The 19,996-nt window shown below is 38.2% G+C and overlaps 1 protein-coding gene across 1 annotated transcript in view; it reads left to right on the top strand.

Moving 5' to 3' along the window:
- Positions 1–19,159, top strand: part of ALDH1A2 (aldehyde dehydrogenase 1 family member A2) — a 116,301-nt gene extending 97,142 nt beyond the window's left edge. The window contains exons 9-13 of the mRNA XM_069098148.1: positions 1,117–1,301; positions 4,184–4,348; positions 5,643–5,800; positions 6,994–7,068; positions 17,161–19,159. Coding sequence (XP_068954249.1) covers positions 1,117–1,301; positions 4,184–4,348; positions 5,643–5,800; positions 6,994–7,068; positions 17,161–17,233 — 656 coding nt within the window. The 3' untranslated portion in view covers positions 17,234–19,159. The remainder of the gene's footprint in view (positions 1–1,116; positions 1,302–4,183; positions 4,349–5,642; positions 5,801–6,993; positions 7,069–17,160) is intronic.
- Positions 19,160–19,996: the final 837 nt, after the last annotated feature.

Raw genomic sequence — 19,996 nt, 5'->3', positions numbered from 1 at the left:
AGAAAATGTTAACACAGATTATGTTTAAAAATGTTGTGCATGCATTTTTTTTCTTAGAGAGACAGTTGTTAAACATTTGCCAGTAAACCATTGGCTGGAAGGGACCTTAAAGGCCATTAGATCCAACCTTCCCATTTCCTAAATGATGAAATTGAGGGTCAGTAAGGTTTGTGTGACTAATAAGTGTCTAGGGGAAGGAGTTAAGCCTAAGTCTTTCTAACTCTGAACCTCCACTATAATGTACTGCCTCTTCTATTCAGTGTCTGGCACATATAAGCACTTAGTATGTTTGCTTACTTGATTTCACCAGAAAATCCAGTTGTTTAATCTCCCAGTTTGTCCCTTGACTAGCTAAAAGTTCACTTTTGTTTTAACTATTCCATCAATCAAAGGGATATATCATCCATTCAATAGAAACTTTGATAACATTATTCCTTTAGCAGATAAAACATGAGGAATAAAAAAGAACAAAGGTATTGTTATTATGAGTGGCATTATATGATACACGTTTATCAGAAAAGTGAAGGGCATAATCTCTTTCCTTTTCCTATTAAATATAAAAAGTCTACCCCTGAAAATACTTGGACACCAAACACCAACACCATTGACATCTGTAATGTTAATGAAATAGAAGATCTTGCCCACCCATTAATAGGCCTGTGTGACCTGGAGCCTGAGTCACATGGATCCAGAGTGGGAGGAGTTTGCACAGAGAGAAGAGAGAAAAGCAGGGAAAATGGAAGAATCTTGCCTAGGGGAACTTGTTTGTGGGTAGGCCTAATAGAGAGAACACCCAAGATGTCAGTCTTCCTGGATTAGTGATGAGTACCTTTCTAAATCTTACCTCCTGGTATCCTAATGGTGTTCCAAATAAATATTTTGGTTTTGCCTTTGGAGAAGAGAGTTTATGATATTTTGCAAATTTACCCTGAAAATACACATGCATATTCATAGCTGCTGCTGTGGGTATCACATTGGTGTTACAACATCCTATCTCAGTTGCCTTTCCTGTCCATTTCTTTTATGTGTAATGTTGCCTTGAATGCTTTGGGGAGGAGGCACAGATGTTGGTTTCACTAGTGGATGAGAGAAAAAATGGTGACTTTCACCTTGCAGTGGATTACGCTGTGGAACAGGCCCACCAGGGTGTGTTCTTCAACCAAGGTCAGTGCTGTACAGCGGGATCCCGCATTTTTGTGGAGGAGTCCATCTATGAAGAGTTTGTTCGAAGAAGTGTGGAGCGTGCCAAGAGGCGAATAGTTGGAAGTCCTTTTGACCCAACCACTGAGCAAGGCCCTCAGGTAAGTAATAAGAAATCTTTGTTTCTTTACTTAGGTACCTACATAGAGCCTCTGTAGACTTTAAGGAAGGCTCTTGATGTTAAGTGTCTTTTTCTTTACTTCTTCCCTCCCTACAAACATACAAAGAGCTGCTTGTTTTCATACATGTGATTGGAAATTCAGCCATGGAGGAATCTTTCCCTTTGAACTTAACTTTTGCATAGCCTTTTATTTCTGGCAATTTCTTCAACACTGTTTTTGCTTCTGAAAAAAACAAAGGCATCATTCCTTCTAATTATCTTCTTCAACCATTTAGGCAAGGGTTAGGAGTTGCTTAAGAGCACTTGTTAGGATCTGAAATATTGCTTAGGCCTACAAGAGCACCTGGCTCAGTGTCTAGCAAAGAGGAATGAGTGTTCAAATCTTTGTTGTTGTTCATGGTGTTCAAATCTTTGATCTATACAGGATAATTCTTGGCAGTTTTATATTGGGCTGAGTATTCATTTCAACCCACATAGGAATGGAATGGTTCTCTAAGCATATAGTCCACTCCAGCCTAAACATTGTCTGAGTACTGAGGCTCTGTGCAGACCTACAAAAGGTAAATGTTAAATCAGTCACGGTTGGCATGTATTGGTAGGCTTGTCTACCAGGTTTACCGCAATGTAGAGAATGTGATAGCATTTTATAGCAAGGTTTAGGTGTAGGGATTCGAACTGAGATTTTGCTATAAAGGAGAATACCCTCTACCATTGAAGGTCTATACATTCTGTGCAACTTACAGAGAGTTGCCCCGAGTCACATACCCAGCAGGCATGAGAGGTGAGACACAGGTCTTCGACTGAGCTCCTCAACATTCTTATCTGATATCTCCCATCTAAAATGATTCCTTCAAAGGAGAGTGGGAGGGAAGAAAAATGAAGAAAAGAAGAAATGTCCTTTTTAGGAAGTGGAGTTACAACCTTTGACTGTGAACTCTCTTGTATGGCCAAATGGAGATCTGGTTTTATAGAAGATCAAGGAGTACCTATGAAAACATGTGGGTAGTTCTCCCATAAAAACTTCTAATGAGGACCAGTGTCACTTTAGGTCTGGGCAGATATACTATGTCTTTACTGCCAAAGGGAAATGGAGGTCCGGGTATTTATCAGGACAATTCAAGCAAAAACAAAGATGAAAAAAGTGGGAAAAAAACCCTCAAGTGAAAGAAGACTTTTATCTGAACTGTTGAGATAAATGATCAGTCATCTTATAAGAACCAGCTTCAACTGACGATGCTGATTAGTGACTAGCCTTTAAAAGTGAACATTTCATACTTTCCCCTCTAGGTATTGTAGGAACTTATAGAAAACATGCCCTTTCCAAGTTGTATATTTGTTTTTTCAATAAAAGAATTACAATTTAAAAGCATGCCACCCCCCAGAAAGGCCTGTTTATACACACAAAACAAGAATGCCTTGATAACTACAACAATAATAGCACATAGTTAAATAGCACTTTAATTTACAAAACACTTTATAAGTCTTTGACCACTTTAACAAGCAGTGTGCTTTCCATATGATTGATTTGATTTTGATTTCTTATTCTTCATGTAAATAACCTAAGTGGGTGAATTAGCCACCTTTCAGCCCAGTAATGTACGTCTCATTAAGGGACACTGCCTATGATTATAAAGGATGTTTCTGGTGGCCATTATTTTCAAGGCCAAACAGTCCCCTAGTCCCTAGACATAAAGCCAGGAACTTAAAAAAATACAAACGAAGTAACTTTCCACAGCAGGCCTTTCCCGATCCTCCAGCTGCCAGTATCCCCTCACCTCACCACCATAAAAGAATCTTGTATTTATTTTGATTATTCTTACTTTGTATTACAGCCCTGATCTGCCCTTCCCCAAAGGGGTCCTAACTATAGGCTCAAATGTACTCAGAGCCATATCGGGGGACCCAAGCCCCAATTAGGGGGTTTTAGGCTTTTTCTCTGTCATTATGCTTCTATCGGGGAAATAAGGATGAGCTCTTAAATAAAACACAGATTTGACTTGTGAAGGGTCTCCCCAAAAGGGGTTAATAGGGTTCTTTCTAGAGAACTTATTCAATGTACAAAGTAGTAAATATCAGGTACAAGGCAGCTATTTATTCTTTTCAAATTCTCTCCAATTCTTTCCAAATTTCAAATCCAAATTCCTCCAAATACTTAAAATATATAACTCATTAACACATAATTAAAATATAAATGATAACCTATCACTTCTATTATACTCTCCCTGGGAATAAAGAGTCTGGGGAGACTTGTGAAACTGAGGAATGAATATTTCAAATTCACCTGAGTGATAATCCTCACTACACACACACACACACACACGTATATAACACACATGTATGTAGAGATAGATATATAGAAACACATATACACATACAACCTGTGTGTATACAAACACACATATAGATATGCCAACACATATCTGTATACACAAATACATGCATACACACATATATACACACACGCATACATACATGTACACAACGCATATTTCTTCAATAGCATATAAGCTATTTGAGGGTGGGAAATGTTTCTTTTCTGTCTTTGTATCTCTAGAATCCAGCATAGTGTTTCGCACTTAACACTTAACACATCCTTGCCAGCTGATTGACTGATACCATACTCTTTTATCAGTTTCTATCTTCGTATCAGACTTTCTTACTTATGTTTACCAAGAAAATTATTTTTTTTGCCTTTTTGGAGGGCAATTGGGGTTAAGTAACTTGCCCAAGGTTATGTGGCTAGTTTTTTTGTGTGTTAAGTGTCTGAGGCTGGAACCAAACTCAGGTCCTCCTGACTCCAGGGCCAGCGCTTTACTTACTGCGCCACCTAGCCGCCCCCACCAAGTAATTTCTTTTTTGTAGATCGACAAGAAACAGTACAACAAAATCCTTGAGCTCATCCAGAGTGGCGTGGCAGAGGGGGCCAAGCTGGAATGTGGCGGCAAAGGACTAGGCCGAAAGGGCTTTTTCATTGAGCCCACCGTGTTTTCCAATGTTACCGATGACATGCGGATTGCCAAGGAAGAGGTACCAAATATCTCAGTTAAGAGAGTCTTAGAGATTTCCCTGAGGTTGCATTCTGGAGTTGTTTAGCAGAAAGTCTGGGAAGTTGTATTTCCTGGATTAATTTTTTTTAATAGCTTATGTAATACAAATACAAATGCTCTGCCACTCCAAATACAAATAGTTTGGAAATCAAAGTAAAGGAATTAGCTGTGAGATGGGTAGATGAGATAGGATCCTGTGGAGCAAACCAGATAATTATGGTCTTTGTTTTCCATAATAATCTTCATATGGTAGTTAACTTTTAATAACAACTCATATTTAAATAAAGACTCTATGGTTTACTCCTTTTCCCACAATACCCCTGCCATGATTTGTAATGCAAATGTCAATATACCCATTTTCATAATAGCAGACATGAATATAATGCTTTAATGTTGCAAAATGCTTTACATACATTATCTCATTTGCCTTACTTCAGTTATTATTTTTCCCCATACTATAAGTGAGGAAACACATTTATAGAGGTTGTATATTCATAGTCACAGAGATTATAAGTGTAGATGTGATATACTCTTGGCTCCCAAGACCATTATTCTTTCTCATATATCAATATATGATATATATCAATCTGCCCTGACATTGCATTGGAGACTTAATTTTCCAGCCTGTAGGTCAGGAACCAAGCTGTCTGTTTAAAAAATAAAAAGGCCCCTCTTTGTGTATGGAGGGGAAGCAAAAAATGCATCTCCCTGGTCAGGAATGGATCAACGGCCTCTTTATTTTGGTCCTCTGCTCCTTCTTCAGATATGTAACATAGAGGTTTCCCAGCTTGGGAATCCTAGAATTTTAGAGCTGGAAAGGTCCTTTGCACAGCATGAGAGTATGTCTTCATAAAGAACATAGGCACATACACACAGAAACACTCCCGTTCATGTGCTAAGGCACACATGCCCTCCAGAGCTCGAGAGAACAAAACTCTGAATGTTAATACAAACTTCGGAGTCAATGTCTTTGATTTTGTTCTTAGAAAGTTTAGAATATTTTCTTGTATGGTGCTGCTAAAATTAAGTTTTATTAAGAGAATCAATAAAGGGTATTGATTATATCCTTATATTATTGATTATATGCATATTTGTATATGAATATGTACAAACATATATCCATACGTTATACTATATATGACACACATATGGTACACTATGTGTGTGTATATATGTGTATCAGTAAATGTGGGGAGGACAGGCAAAATAGTGGCAAAGCAATCAAAAAATCACTTTCATGTGGCTTAATGCAAAACATTTCATCCTTGTTGCAGATTTTTGGGCCAGTTCAAGAAATCCTGAGGTTTAAGACTGTGGATGAAGTTATAGAGCGAGCCAACAATTCTGACCTTGGGCTTGTTGCTGCCGTTTTTACAAATGATATTAACAAAGCACTCACAGTATCAGCAGCGATGCAGGCTGGGACTGTTTGGTGAGTCTTTCCCTATTTTTTGGCTCAAAGTCAACCCTTTAGTGGGCAGACCTGGCACAAACTATAATATGGTATGATGGGATGGGATGGGATATATGATATGATATGATACGATACGATACAATACAATATATAACATAACATAACATAAAGTAACAATACAACATAACACAACATAACACAACATAACATAACATAACATAACATAACATAACATAACATAACATAACATAACATAACATAACATAACATGTAACCTCATCATGCTGACACCCCTCAGATAGGATGGATAGGAAGAAAGGCAATCCAGCCTCCAACTGAAGCACTCCATTTTCTGCTTCTGTTCTTTTTCTGTATATGGGTGGCTCCTCCACATCAATGATCTTCCTTACTCAAAAATCTTCCATAGCTCCCTGTTGCTTCTAAGATGAAATAACATTCTCAGCATTTTAGTCCCTCCACAATCTGGTTCTCAACCAATTTTGGGTCTTATTTCATATTACTATCCTTTCATGGATTTTCCATTTCAGTCCAAATGCTCCCTGCTACTTACACCCCATGTTTGCAATTTCATCTCATAACTCAAGTGCACCTCCTACACAAAGCTTTCCTTAATTCTTCCAATTGTTAGTACTCTTCTCCCTCTTGAAATTATGGCCTATATACTTATCTATGTACAAGTTGTATACTCTTAGTAGAATATAAGTTCCCTGAGGGCAGGGATTTTTAAACTTTTGTCTGTTGTTGTTCAGTCCTGTCCAATTCTTTATGAGTCTATGTGGAATTTTCTTGGCAAAGATACTGGAGTGCTTTGCCATTTCCTTCTCCACTTCATTGTACAGATGAGGAAATTGAGGCAAATAGGGTTAAGTGACTTGCCCAGGTTCACCAGTAAATATCTGAGGTCAGATTTGAACACAGGAAGATGAGTCTTCCTGACTCCAGACCTAGCATTCTATCCAATGGGCCAATAGCTGCCCCTATTTTTATCCCCAGGGCTAAGTACCTAATAGGCATTTAGTGTATGCCAAATTAAATGAAACTGGATTAAATCAGGAAATTAATTAAACTTAAATAATATCATTTTTCTTTAACTAAAATTCATTTTCTTTTGATGAGAATAACTAACCCATTGCCTTTTTTTCCTTATTAAGTAAATTTCACTAACAATTTCTCACCTTTTTTCCATTTAGGATCAATTGTTACAACGCCTTAAATGCCCAGAGTCCCTTTGGGGGATTCAAGATGTCTGGGAATGGGCGGGAAATGTAAGTATTTTGCTCTTCACTTTCAAAATTTACAAGACAGGTTTTGTGACTATTAGTACCAAGAAAGTCTCAGTTATTCATATAAAAATTTAATTATCATTCTCATGGTCTGTTGTTGTTATTCACTCTTAACTCTTCACGATCCTGTCCAAGGGGTTTTCTTTGCAAAGATATTGAAGTGTTTTGCCATTTCTTTCCCCAGTGCATTAGGGCAAAGAGGTTAAGTGACTTGTCCGGAATCACAGAGCTAGGAAGCATCTGAGGTCACAGTTGAACTCAGGTCTTCTTTGATTCAGGCTCAGCACTCTATCTACTGAACCACCTAGCTACCCCATTCTAGATCTAGATATATGTCCCAAGGTAACTGAGTCACAGAGAATTTAAGTGACTTGCCTAGTCACACAGTTAAGTACCTAATGGAAAAACCAAACTTAACTTCTTCCTGACTCCAACATCAGCACTCAATATATCCACTACCATTCCAGTGATTCTCAGAGTGGTCCAAAGACTAAAGCGCATCCCTGAAATCCTGTCAGATGAAACTAATGGACCTAGGAATAATATTTCTAAATGCCTAAAATAAAATATATAGAATTAGAAATGAAACCAGTTATACTGAATACAGTTATAAAACTATTTTTTTTAAAAAGCCAAAAAAGAAATTCACAGGCTCCAGGTAGCCTTCCTATGAGGTCATAGCAGCCAGGGGTTGTTATTGTATCACATCCTACAGTTGAAACCAGTTGATTCAGTAACATAAATAAATAAATAAAACAGTTGGCTCCGTTTTTTGGTACCATGTCAACAAAACAACCAGTTAATTGACTAAAATTTTTGTTTTGACATCATGTAGAAACAATCCAAGACTATGTTTACACAAGCCAAATGGAGGGAAAGGTTGAGGCAATTATCCAGATAATTCAACTAAAAAAAAATCAAAACCTTGTTCTTAGAGGGAAACTAGTAGTATTTTTTTTTTCACTGCTACACTTAGATTGTTACCTCTTTTGTTGTACTCCCACCCCAGTCCTACCCCATGATGGAAAAATGAGCGTGGTTCTACCCAGAGTACTAGGAAGCACCCGAGAAGGGATCCTCTCTGACCATCTCTCTTAGATGCAGCTCTAGAACTGAGCCCATCACCTCATTTCCAGGACAGAACTTCTATCCTGCTTCCAGCAATTGCCATACATCTATTGGCCATAACACATCTCCTTCTATTTCTAAGACATAATATAGCAATGAGCTATAGGATTTAGAGCTGAAAGGGACCTTAAGCCAACCCCTTTATTTGACAGAAGAGGAAACTGAGGTACGGAGAAGCTAAATGGATTGTCCAAGGTCACACAGGCAGTGGGTAGAAGTGCTGGGATTCAAACTCAGTTCCTCTGATGCCAAATTCAGTGTGCTTTACACCACCCCTGCTTCTCTTGCTTAAAGAACTGTTTTACTCCTACACAGGCTTGGGGGCAGGGAAACAATGAATTCACCCAACCCAGCATAAGCCTATTGAAAGTTACAAGTTTCTGACAACTTACCTCCCAGTTTTTGAGGTCTAAATTAAACATAGTTTTCCAGAATTGTCAACCTGGCAAACCATTGCCTGTTTACCTCTCACCCTTCCTTTACTTCTGTAAACACAGCCTCAGATGCATACTGGAGAAGGAAAATATTGTAGAATTTTTGCCGTAGATTAAGGGGGTGAAAACATCCTAAGAGCATAGAATCTAGGATTGGAAGGAGCCTATATGATTATATATATGATGACCTATAGGTCATCTGGTCCAGTGGTGCCAAATGAAATAGGAACAAGGGCCCTTTACCCATACATGGGATCTCTGTGTACCTCATATTGACTTAATTTCAAAATGTAATTTTAAAAAATGTTTTGTTGTATTTTTATTTATTTTGTTAAATATTTTCCAATCACATCTTAATCTAATTCAGACCACATCAACTACAGGCTACGTTTCACATCTCTGATTTAATCTAAACCCTTTATTTTACAGATGAGGAAACGAAGGCCCACTAGTGTAGGGTAACTTAAGCAAAGTCACATAGATAACAGAATCAGGCTTTAAAACAAGATCTTGTCATTCCAACTCTGATGCTTTTTTTTTTTTTACCCACCATGCCATGCTGGAAGTATGTCTTGACATTTTAAAAACTAATGAGCCACAGTGAAAATGAGATGCATTATGAAAATATTTTTAGTGGAGCTAAAATAGAATGACAAATACACACAAAGTGGAATTGGATATTTGCCTAAAATCTATAGTTGTGAAAAAGGCTTTGTCTGACAAAATCCTGAATTGGTTTCTGAAAAGCAGTTAAGCCATAGCACATCACAAACCTAGGGGGTTGTATATGCCTAAGTCTCTGGTAATTTAAGACCAAGATTGACTCATCATAGCAAGTGCAATCAGGACTGGGGTAAGAAGCGGGACACTTGGACTCTAAGTATAGTTTTGCCATTTGAGTAATCATGAAGGCCTCCTATGAAGACTTCCCTTTTGGGGAAGGTCACCAGACATGTATCTGCCTTCTCATGGTGATAGACTCCTGCTGGATTTGTATTGCCACTGAATTTTACCAGACAGTGAATTTCATCTAAGAAAACTTTCACTTAGGAGTAATATTTTGGTAAGGAATGGTAGCTCATGCCTGTAGTTCTTAATACTGGAGAGCCTGGAACTAGTGGATTGCTTGAAATTGGTTTTGAATTGTAGTAAGGCTGAAGTTGAAAGGGTGTCCACTTTATGTTTGGCACCAATATGGTGAGCCCCCAGTACCTTAGGGCAGACAGACTGACTAAGGAGGGCCAAACCAGTTCAAGTTGGAAAAACAGAGAATGTTCAAGCTTCTTTGCTGATTAGTATTGGGGTTTGCCATGAGTGGCTTGCTACATTTCTGACCTGAGTAAGATACAGTCAGGAGAAAGAGAGACAGAGACAGAGAGGAAAGATAGGACAGAGAGATATGGAAATACACAAAGAGACAGAAACACAAAAGAGAGAGTATGTATTTGGTTAATCTGATTAATGGCCTCAGTATTCCAGTTCATTTGGCTTGTGTAGACACAGTGTAATGCAAAATTTCTTAACTTTTTTTACATCCTGGAACCCTTTGACAATGAAGTCTATGGATTCCTTCTCAGAATGATATATTTTTAAAGTTTTATTTTAGACTCAAACACCCAAACACAAATACAGAACAGAAAAAAGGAACAAAACATATCATAAATTTAAATATTGGAACTTAACTATGAAGAAAGGGGGGAAGCTTGTGCATAGCAGAGCATAAGATAGAATTCAAATATATAACTATGAATTTTCATTTTAAGAAAGCCTGTATGATAAATACTACACAACGTGTTGAGAGCTATCCATCTTTGCTTCCTTTTAAGTTTTTTTTTTGTTCTCTGCTGCGCACTTTTTACTTTGTTCTCTCCCTCCCCCCACCCCTCCAGAAGACTACAATTAAATGTGGGTATAATTTTCTATAGCTATAGATATATACATACACATCTATACATACATACATAGACATATACTTTCCCAAATTTTGCTCCTGATCTTTGTTTTTATATTTGTACATATCTCTTGTTTCCTATCCTTCCTGCCTCTTCTGCTTTACTTCTACCCACTACCTTGCCCTCCTGTTACTTGCCTACCTCCCTCCAAGAATCCCTCCCCTATCCTCCCCTTCCCATTAATCTAAACACCTTTCTATAGCCCCCTATAACCTATTCCCTCAGCCTTCCCTCTAGTGGTCTCTCCTTCATCCTCCCATTCCTATTGATCTAAAAACCATTCTATACCACCATTTTTATCTATAGAATGATATTTTTAAATACATAGAGTTACAAAGGAAGCCAATTATTTTGAAATACAATTATAAAAAACTTTTGTTAAAGATCACAGACTCCAGGTTAAACCCCTAGATGATAGTAGAATAAGTGATTGACTTGGAGTCAAGAGAACTGGGTATGAATCCTGGCTCTATCATATTGTAACTGTGTGACCTTTGGTACATCACTTAATTTTGCTGAATTTCCATTTTCTCTTCTGTGAAATAGGGTAATAAAATATTAGCTCTGCCTACTTTATAGGAGGCAGCCAGATAGCACACTAGATGCACTCTACCTGGACTCAGGAAGATCTGAGTTCAAATCTGGCCAAAGACACTTACTAGTTGTGTGACACTGGGCAGGTTGCCTAACCTCTGTTTGTCTTAATTTTCTCATTTGCAAAATGAGGACAATAAAATATAATTTTTACCTCAACAATTCTTTATTGTCAAGACAGTGTTCTGTAAACCTTAAAATACTATATAAATGTGAGTTTTTATAATATTGCAGTGTGATATCAAAGACCCAAATACTGTCAATCTAATGGTCATTTTGAACTCTTCCCTTTCCCCTCCTACTTTCCATGGATCAGTGAGTTTATTCCTCTGAAGTCTTCCTCCAATGTTTCGTTCATGTTGTGAAGATAACCCTGGGTTCTCAAAATTATTCCTATGGTTCACAAGTGTTATGGCCATTCATAGTTAATTTCAGTTGCAGGAACCATAGGCATGAGCCACCATTTCTGGCCAAAAATTTGCCCTTAAAAGAAAGTTAGAATTCCTTGGGAGAAATTCATTGTCTGGTTAAATCTTGTGGCAGTGTAACTCTAGCAGGAACCCATTTCTCCTCAGTTGGAGAGGCTGTGAGTATTGACTGGTCTGTTGACAGATTCTATGTCTTATAGTCAAAGGCATGCCTAGCTAAATTCACAGAGGCTCATTACCAAGAAAGCTGGCCACAAAGAGATGATTTTTTTTTCTCTCTCCAACAACTCTTGAAAACTGTCTGTTGAGGTTTGGGTGAGTTGCAATGTGTAATGTTGGAGGAAGCACCATCCCAGTGAAGTCACAGTTTTTTGAAATACTAGAATATTGAAGTGAATTTGGAAGATACAGAGCTTAGAACGAAATGAGGAAACCACATAATAAATTGGTCCAAATAATCGTAGAATGATAGAACCATGAGGGACCCCTTTAGGAAAGCTCTGTTTCAATCCCTGCATTTTAAGGATAATGAAACTGATGCCCAGAAGAGTTTACTAACTTGAGTAAGGTCACAATTAGAGAAAGAATCACATTTCACCCAAGTCTCCTAATTCCTAACCAAGTGCTCTTTCTACAATACTACATATGTTTTTTTTTATTTCAAAAATATCAAATGAGACTGACCTACATAAAGCTATGTTTTAAGCTTTGCAAGACTTAAAACATTACATAAATTCTAACTATCTAGCTTCAATACAAATGTTATTATAATTATTAGCACATATTTGGTTCAGGGATACTTAATTTTATGGGGGGGGGTGACATAGATCCCCTTAACAGTCTGGTGAAGCCTCAGAATAATGGTTTTAAATATATAAAATAAAAAAGAAACCAATTATATTGAAATACAGTCACCAAAATATTTTTTGTAAAAGTTCATAGACCCTACCTAGGTCAAGAACCAGTGTATTCAGATCCAGTGTATGATTCCCCTTATATCTAGATACTTGAATCAGTGGCTGTTTTAACGTTAGAGGTTATTTCACTCGCTTCTCCAAACAAGACTGTATCTAAAAAATCATGCCAGAGATAACAGCCCTAGGAACTCTGAAGAATGACAGTGCTGTTCTCAGAGGTGAATGTTTTTGTTTGGTTTGGGTTTGCTTTGATACAGTTCACATATGATGGGGATGTAATGGTCAAACTCAAAACCAAATTTCTAGCAAGACAAAAGGCCTTATTAGTCTCCTTTAGGCTCAATAGCAACTAGATCAGGACACTGTCAGGGAGGGGAGAGCAATAGTGCAGGGATCTGCCCCAAGTGCGTGCTAAAATCAGGAAATAAGAAGGGAGTGACCTAGCTCTAAACAGGCACATGATGTCCATGATGGTGAGGCATATTCACAATGGCCTGAGGGCAGGAAAAAATCCAAAGGGAGCCAGAGCTGAGCTCGTAATAATCTGTCTCCCAGCCTGGACAGCACTAATGAGTGAGTGGTTTAAATGAATGTCTGCCCTAAATTTTCACCGTCCGCTTCTAGGACAATAGACAGTGACATGGATAAGCAAGGCCATTCTGACTCAGGTCTCTTCCAGATGCTGTCTTCAGAATAATTCATAGGAGGCTAGCCTGTGGGTCAATTAAGAAGCATTTATTAAGCACCTATTATGCCAAGGATTAGAGATTACAAGTAAGGAAACAAACCCTACTTTCAAGAAAGTTGAGGAAACCTAAGAAATCATCCTGTTCAAGACTCTTGTTTACTACCGAGGAAACAGAGGTCCATGGTCTGATACTGCACAGTGGTTCACGTAACTCGGTTATCCTCAGGGTCCAAAGAATCCAGAGCATGAGACACTTGAGTTTGGATGAGTAATGGATTCCAGTAGAGAGAGTGCCGGTAGTGTGGCTGCTTACTCAAGATAGACTGCTTAAAGGTAATACCCCATTTTAGTCAGAATATGAATGAATGAATGAGTGAAAAAACACTTATTGAGTGTTTTCCATGTGCAAAGCACTGGTTATAATGAAAAGAAAAGCAAGAGATTCCCTACTGTCAAGGAGATCACATTCTAATGCAGATTACAACATATATAGGTAGTTGGTATTGGCTACAAGTCAGACAGAAAGGCCCAGTGGTCCTTAGAGGTGCAGCAACAAAGCAGATGGTGGTTATCATTTCCACTGATAAAACCATATCTATTCAAATGTTGAAGCATTTGAAAAGGCCAAGGCCTTTGGTGTTGAGAATTTTTAGGCCTTCAGTAGCTATGGTTGCTGAGGATACAGGAGCTCCATCATAGGGAAGAGAGGAAGAGATGAGCCTTTTAAAGAATATAGAACCATAGATTTAAAGCACACAGGACTCTTAGAGTCCAATCCCTCATTTTTACAGTTGAGGAAACTGAGGCATAGAATGGTGAATTGACTTGCTCGGGGTCATATAGCTAGTATCTGAGGTGAGATTTGAACCCAAGTCTTATGATTTCAAGGTCATTGCCCTAAACATTGGGCCATAACAGGGGCGGCTAGGTGGCGCAGTGAGTACAGCGTTGGCCCTGGAGTCAGGAGGACTTGAGTTCGGTTCCGGCCTCAGACACTTAACACCCACACAAAAATACTAGCCGTGTAACCTTGGGCAAGTTACTTAACCCCAATTGCCCTTCAAAAAGCAAAAAAAAAAAAAACATTGGGCCATACTTACCTAAGATAATAAGGAAAGAGAAAGGGGGAAAATAGTGAAGAGAGTTAGGAAAAAGAAGAAAAAGAGAGAGATACAGAAGCAAGAAAAAGAGAGGAAGATGCAGCAACCAGCCCTGACATACCAAAATATTTCCATATACTGGTTGCAACATGATGCTGCAGGATGCTCAGAAGAGTGCTTAGTTCTCAGAAGCAAAGGCCGTAACATAAGCGTTCTCATCATGACCTCCTAAGGAGGGCGTGTTTCCCTTTCTGGAAAGGTTATCATGTGCACCTCTTCCAGAAGTGGTCTTCCCAGGGAGCTAACTCTCCGGCAAAGCTCACCTGATCTTCCCAGCTGCTAATGTCCCTCTTTTTAAACTACCTTGTATTTAACTACTTTGTCAATATTTGTATCTATTAATTTTATAATTATACTGTTTGTATGTATATATACACATACATAGTTATATAAATAAACATTTGTAGATATAAATACAAGGAATGAAATAATCCCTCCTCACAAAGAGCTTACATGAGGCAGACAAGTATCTAGCTAGCTAGCTATGTCTGTCTATCTATCTATCATCTATCTATCTATCTATCTATCTATCTATCTATCTATCTATCTATCTATCTATCTATCTATCTATGTGTCTGTCTCTGTCTGTCTATCTCTCTCTCTATCTATCTCTATTTGTGAATAGGGATTGTTTAATTCTTCGTATTTGTATCCCCATCATTGAGCATGGGTCTTGGCACATGTTGTTGCTGTTGTTTAATTGTTTCAGTTGTGTTCAACTCTTTGTGACCCCTTTTGGGGTTTTCTTGGCAAAGACACTGGAGTGATTTGCCATTTCCTTCTCCTGCTCCTTTTATGGATGAAGAAACTGAGTCAAATAGGGTTAAGTGACTGTCCCAGAGTCACACAACTATTTAAGTGTCTGAGGCCAGATTTGAACTCAGTGAAGATGAGTCTTCCTGACTCCAGGCTCAGCACTCTTTCTGCTATGCCCCCTAGCTGGCATATAATAAGAATTTAATAAATATTTTTTGATTGATAGTAGAGATATATATGAACTGGACAGCAAAGAGAAGGGAAAGGAAGCCCAGATGCTCTCAGGGAGGGAGTTACAATATTTGTCTCCATACCTTCTTATATTTGCTCGCTCTTTTCCTTGACTCCCCAAGAACTGTGTGAAGCTGATGTCTTCTGTTGTTGTTTAGTCAGTCATGTCCAACTCTTTATGACCCCATGGATCATAGCACAGCAGACCCTTCCAACCTCCACTAACTCCTGAAGTCCAAGCTCATATTCATTGTTTCAGTGACATTACCAATTCATTTCATCCTCTGCTGTTCCCTTTTTCTTTTACCTTCAAGCTTTCCCAACATGGGATCTTTTCCGATGTGGCCTGTCTTCTCAGCATATAACCAAAATATTTAAGCCTCACCTTCAATATTTGTCCTTCCAATGAGTACTCTGAATGAATGAATTAACTAAAGGCTGATATCTACTACCCAATAAACTGAACTTTAAGATTACGTGGCCCCCAAGTTTATATTCTTCTAAGCTGTGCCTTCTGGTATTCATTTCTATTCTTTAATCCTGGTTAACAACTAAATTCCTGCTCAGACATCTCATTGTGATATAGATGTTACCGTTGGGTCTTTGAGGGCTATACCAATGAATTACAAGCTCTGATTGGTCATACCAAGCTGGAGAGGTTTTAGTCTGGTGAGATCCAGCAGATCACTCATCCAACAACCAAGGGAACACAGGGCAGAAAGACTCTTACTCAAGTGAGCTACCCATGGATTTTTTTGTGTGTTTGTTCAACCCTACCAATTAACAAAATGCAGTAGAGTCTTTATCTTCCTCAATGGGAGGAGCATGTACACTGATGAAGTCATCTCTCCAAGTATTCTTTGACCAAACAATTAACAAACAATTTATTAAGGGCTTACCATGTCTCAAGAAAAGGAACTGTTTCTGCTTTGTCAGTCTTGGCTTGGGAACTTCATCATCTTTTATCAAAAACGCTTCATACAATACTTGACAGAAGCAAATAAAATAGCTTTTCGCCATGAAATACAGGTTTCTCAGGGTAAAGAGCCGCAAAGTATGGTAAGAAGAACAGTATTTTAGGTGTGAAAAGTACAGTATCATCCATGCACAAATAAGTATTATTTAGAACACTGAACTAGGTATCTGGAGGTCCAGCACTGACCTATAGGACACTCAGCTCATCATGTCATTTCCCTGGGTCTTAGTCTCCAGGTCCGAGGAGAGGAGTTCAGTCCCTCATTATTTCAGTGAAGAGCTAAGCTATAAATGATTCTGCAAACTTTTTTTAAAATTAAGGACAGAAACACAACAAACTAAAAAACTCATGAAGATCAATGAAATCCTAACTTTGGAGTTGCCTTTGGACAGAAGTTTAGACATTTTTTTTTTGGTGTCCCCACTTTGGAAGTCTAGTAAAACTTAAAGACTACTTTTCAGGATAATATTTTTAAATTCATAATTGAAGGAAATACTAAATTCTAGTTAGAGGCTGGTGAGAATAAAGATGTCGTTTTTCTCTTTATCTGAGTTCACAAACTCCCTGAAATCCATTCATGGACCTTTTGGAGAGTTCATGGACCCTATGTTAAGAATGCCTGACTGAGAGGAAAGATGTGATAATGATGTCTAAGGAGCCATCATATAGAAACATTAAGATTAATGATATATGGATTCTGGGGAGGATTAGTAAACCTCTCCTTCATAGAGAGTCAGACCTGCTGGAATGGTGCTAGGCTAGACCCTCAGTATCTGACCTGTCTTTTCTCTTTTCTTTTCCCTTTTCTAGGGGAGAATGCGGTTTGCGAGAGTACTCAGAAGTCAAGACAGTGACAATAAAGATTCCCCAAAAGAACTCCTAAGAAGGGCAAAGAAGAAAGGGGGCCAGACAGCCTGCGTCAAGCCCCCACAATATTCTCTGTGGGGCCCAGCACTCAGGAATACAAAGTGTTACACAGTCTTTATTTAAGAATTTAAATGATAACCTATATTCCAGGCAATTCATTGCATATGTAAAGCAAGCCAACTGTGCCAGGTTGACTGGTACTCTGTGAGAAACCACTTTAGTATTACCAAATAATGAGGGGACATAGAACAAGGGTTAAGACCTGAGGCCATTGAACACATTCAGCTTCCCTTCCTAGAACCTGGGGTCAAGTTGGGGAACTGTTTAATTTGATGTCCAAAGGGCTTTCTTCTTGAGGAATGGGGACCTTTTTCATTTCCTTCATTCTTTTTCTTCTCTTCTCTCCCCCGGACCCTGCCCCCAACTCCCTTCCCCTCCCCCAAGAAGACTCCTTAGCTGAGCTCATTTGGGGCAGATGTTTGGGCCGGGAACAATTTTCCAAGGTTTTGCAGCCAAATTACCGTTTCATGTTATCCATTTCTTCAAAGCGAAACATGAAATGGTTTTAGTTAGAGCCAGACCAGACTAGAAACGCTAAGAGCTGGTATACTGCAGATGTATTAAGAAGCCAGAAATCATGATATTCCTGACTTTCTCTGGTTTTCTTCCTAACCATCATTCAATAGGAGATAGAAATCAGGGAGATGCCAATAGGGCAGGCAGTATGGGTAGTTCACAAGTTTCTGAGCTTCTGATATCCTTTTTTTTTTTTTTTTTTTTGCTGTTGTTGAATTTGTTTGCTTTTCAAAATGCCTTCTATGTTTCCTTCTAGAAAGAGGAGAGGGACAGCATTTTCTATAGATGGCTAAGATGTTTTAAGAAAAACAACTTTTTTTTTAGCTAGACCAAAAAATAATAATAATGAGCAGATTTGGGGGTACAGGAAAAGATGATATCAAATACTTAGAAATGATTTCGTTCCCATTTTGTGTCAATGGTTTTTAAAAACTAATGATCTATAAATTTGGAGTCTATGGGCTCCTCAGCCCCTATGCCCATCCAACCTGCTGCCTCAAGTGTAAGAAGTATGACTTTGGTCCATTGAGGCCTGCCATTACCTGGATTCACCAGAGGCAGACAAACCTGGCAAGTTGTATGGTCAAGCCCTAAAGTTTCCCTTCTGAACATTCCAGTACACCATAGTGGCCACCCTCAGCAGCTTATTGTTGCCAACACCACTCCCAATGGGTTTGTGCCCTGACAAACTCCCCTTGACTTTGCCTTCCAGTAAGGTTTGGGTCTGCAATGTGGAAAACATTAAAAAGGCCCTTCTCCTACCCTCTCTGAAACAGTCATTGCCCTCCTGCTTCCCAACAGAACAGGAGGTTCTATGTGGACAGTGTTAGCTGCCTTTCTTCCTCTTTCTTTTCCCTTTCTTAATTAGCAGCTGCAACATCCATTCCCATCTCTCATCTTGATGAAGAACAACATTTATTTAAAAGTGCCAAGCCTAGCCTAGAGTATGTAGAATAATTGGCAGAGTATGTATATATATATATATGTATGTATGTATGTATGTACATATACATATATATATATATATAGCCTTCTATGTAACAGTTCACTGCTTCCTAACCATACCAGTCTTCTATTTATAACTATTGTCTCTTGGTAGATGTTTTTAAGCCATCTGTATTTGCTGTTCTTTGCAGATGATGGTGCATTCACAAACCCTGGTCCCAAGACAAAACACCCTATTTCTGAGTTCTTCAATTGAATGTCATGCTCTCCAACTACTGTAGTGTATGTCTGAGCAAAAACGTCCACTAACCGACTTGTTGTCTTTGAACTGCAATAGAGAATGTGAAAAGGGAGATTTATTTCTTTTAATTTACTTAAAAAGAAAACTTCTGTGCTAGCAATAAAGCATTTATATTGTGTACTCCTTGGGATCATTTGGCTGCATTTGTGTGCCTGTGTGTTGTTCTGAGTTGGTTTGGGTCATTGCTTAGTTTCTCAGCTCAGCAGCTGTCTTTGCAATCACCATTAACTAAGTTTGGGAATATATTGTTTTTTCAGAAACTTATGGGTGTTGCCAAGATCCTTTCTTTCCTGACTTCATTTAAAGTTATTCATGTGTATGTGTGTATATATCTGTATAATACACATCTATTAGGTGTATGTATGTACATATACACATCCATGTGTAAATATATGTACAATATACATCTATTGGACATATAGGTATGTGTGTATATACACACATGTGTGTATATATGTAAAACACAATCTTATCTATAGGTTTATGTGTATATATACGTGTGTATATATCTGTACAATACAATCTATTATCTGTATAGGTGTATGTGTGTATATCTGCATGATACACATCTATTAGGTATATATATACATACATGTATAAATATATGTACAATATACATCTATTAGATATATAGGTCTATGTGTATGTACACATGTGTGTATATGTACAATACACATATCTTATACACATGTGTATGTATCTGTACAATACATATCTATTATATGTATATGTGTGTATATATCTGCATAATACACATCTATTATACGTATATGTGTGTATGTATCTTGGTGTATTTGTATATATGAACTTGTATATGTATATATATACACTTCTGTGTGTGCCTTTGTATGTTTGTGTGTGTCATATATTTATATGTGTGTATGGGTACTACTTTTGTATGTGTACAGTGTATGTTCTATGTGCATGGCTATATGTGGTAAACCACTATAACAGTGT

The sequence above is a fragment of the Petaurus breviceps genome, unplaced genomic scaffold (genome assembly GCF_028583685.1).
Source record: "Petaurus breviceps papuanus isolate PSGF00001 unplaced genomic scaffold, PetGlider_PUasm1.0 37, whole genome shotgun sequence".
Lineage (NCBI taxonomy): Eukaryota > Metazoa > Chordata > Mammalia > Diprotodontia > Petauridae > Petaurus > Petaurus breviceps.
This window is presented reverse-complemented; position numbering and strand designations above follow the sequence as displayed.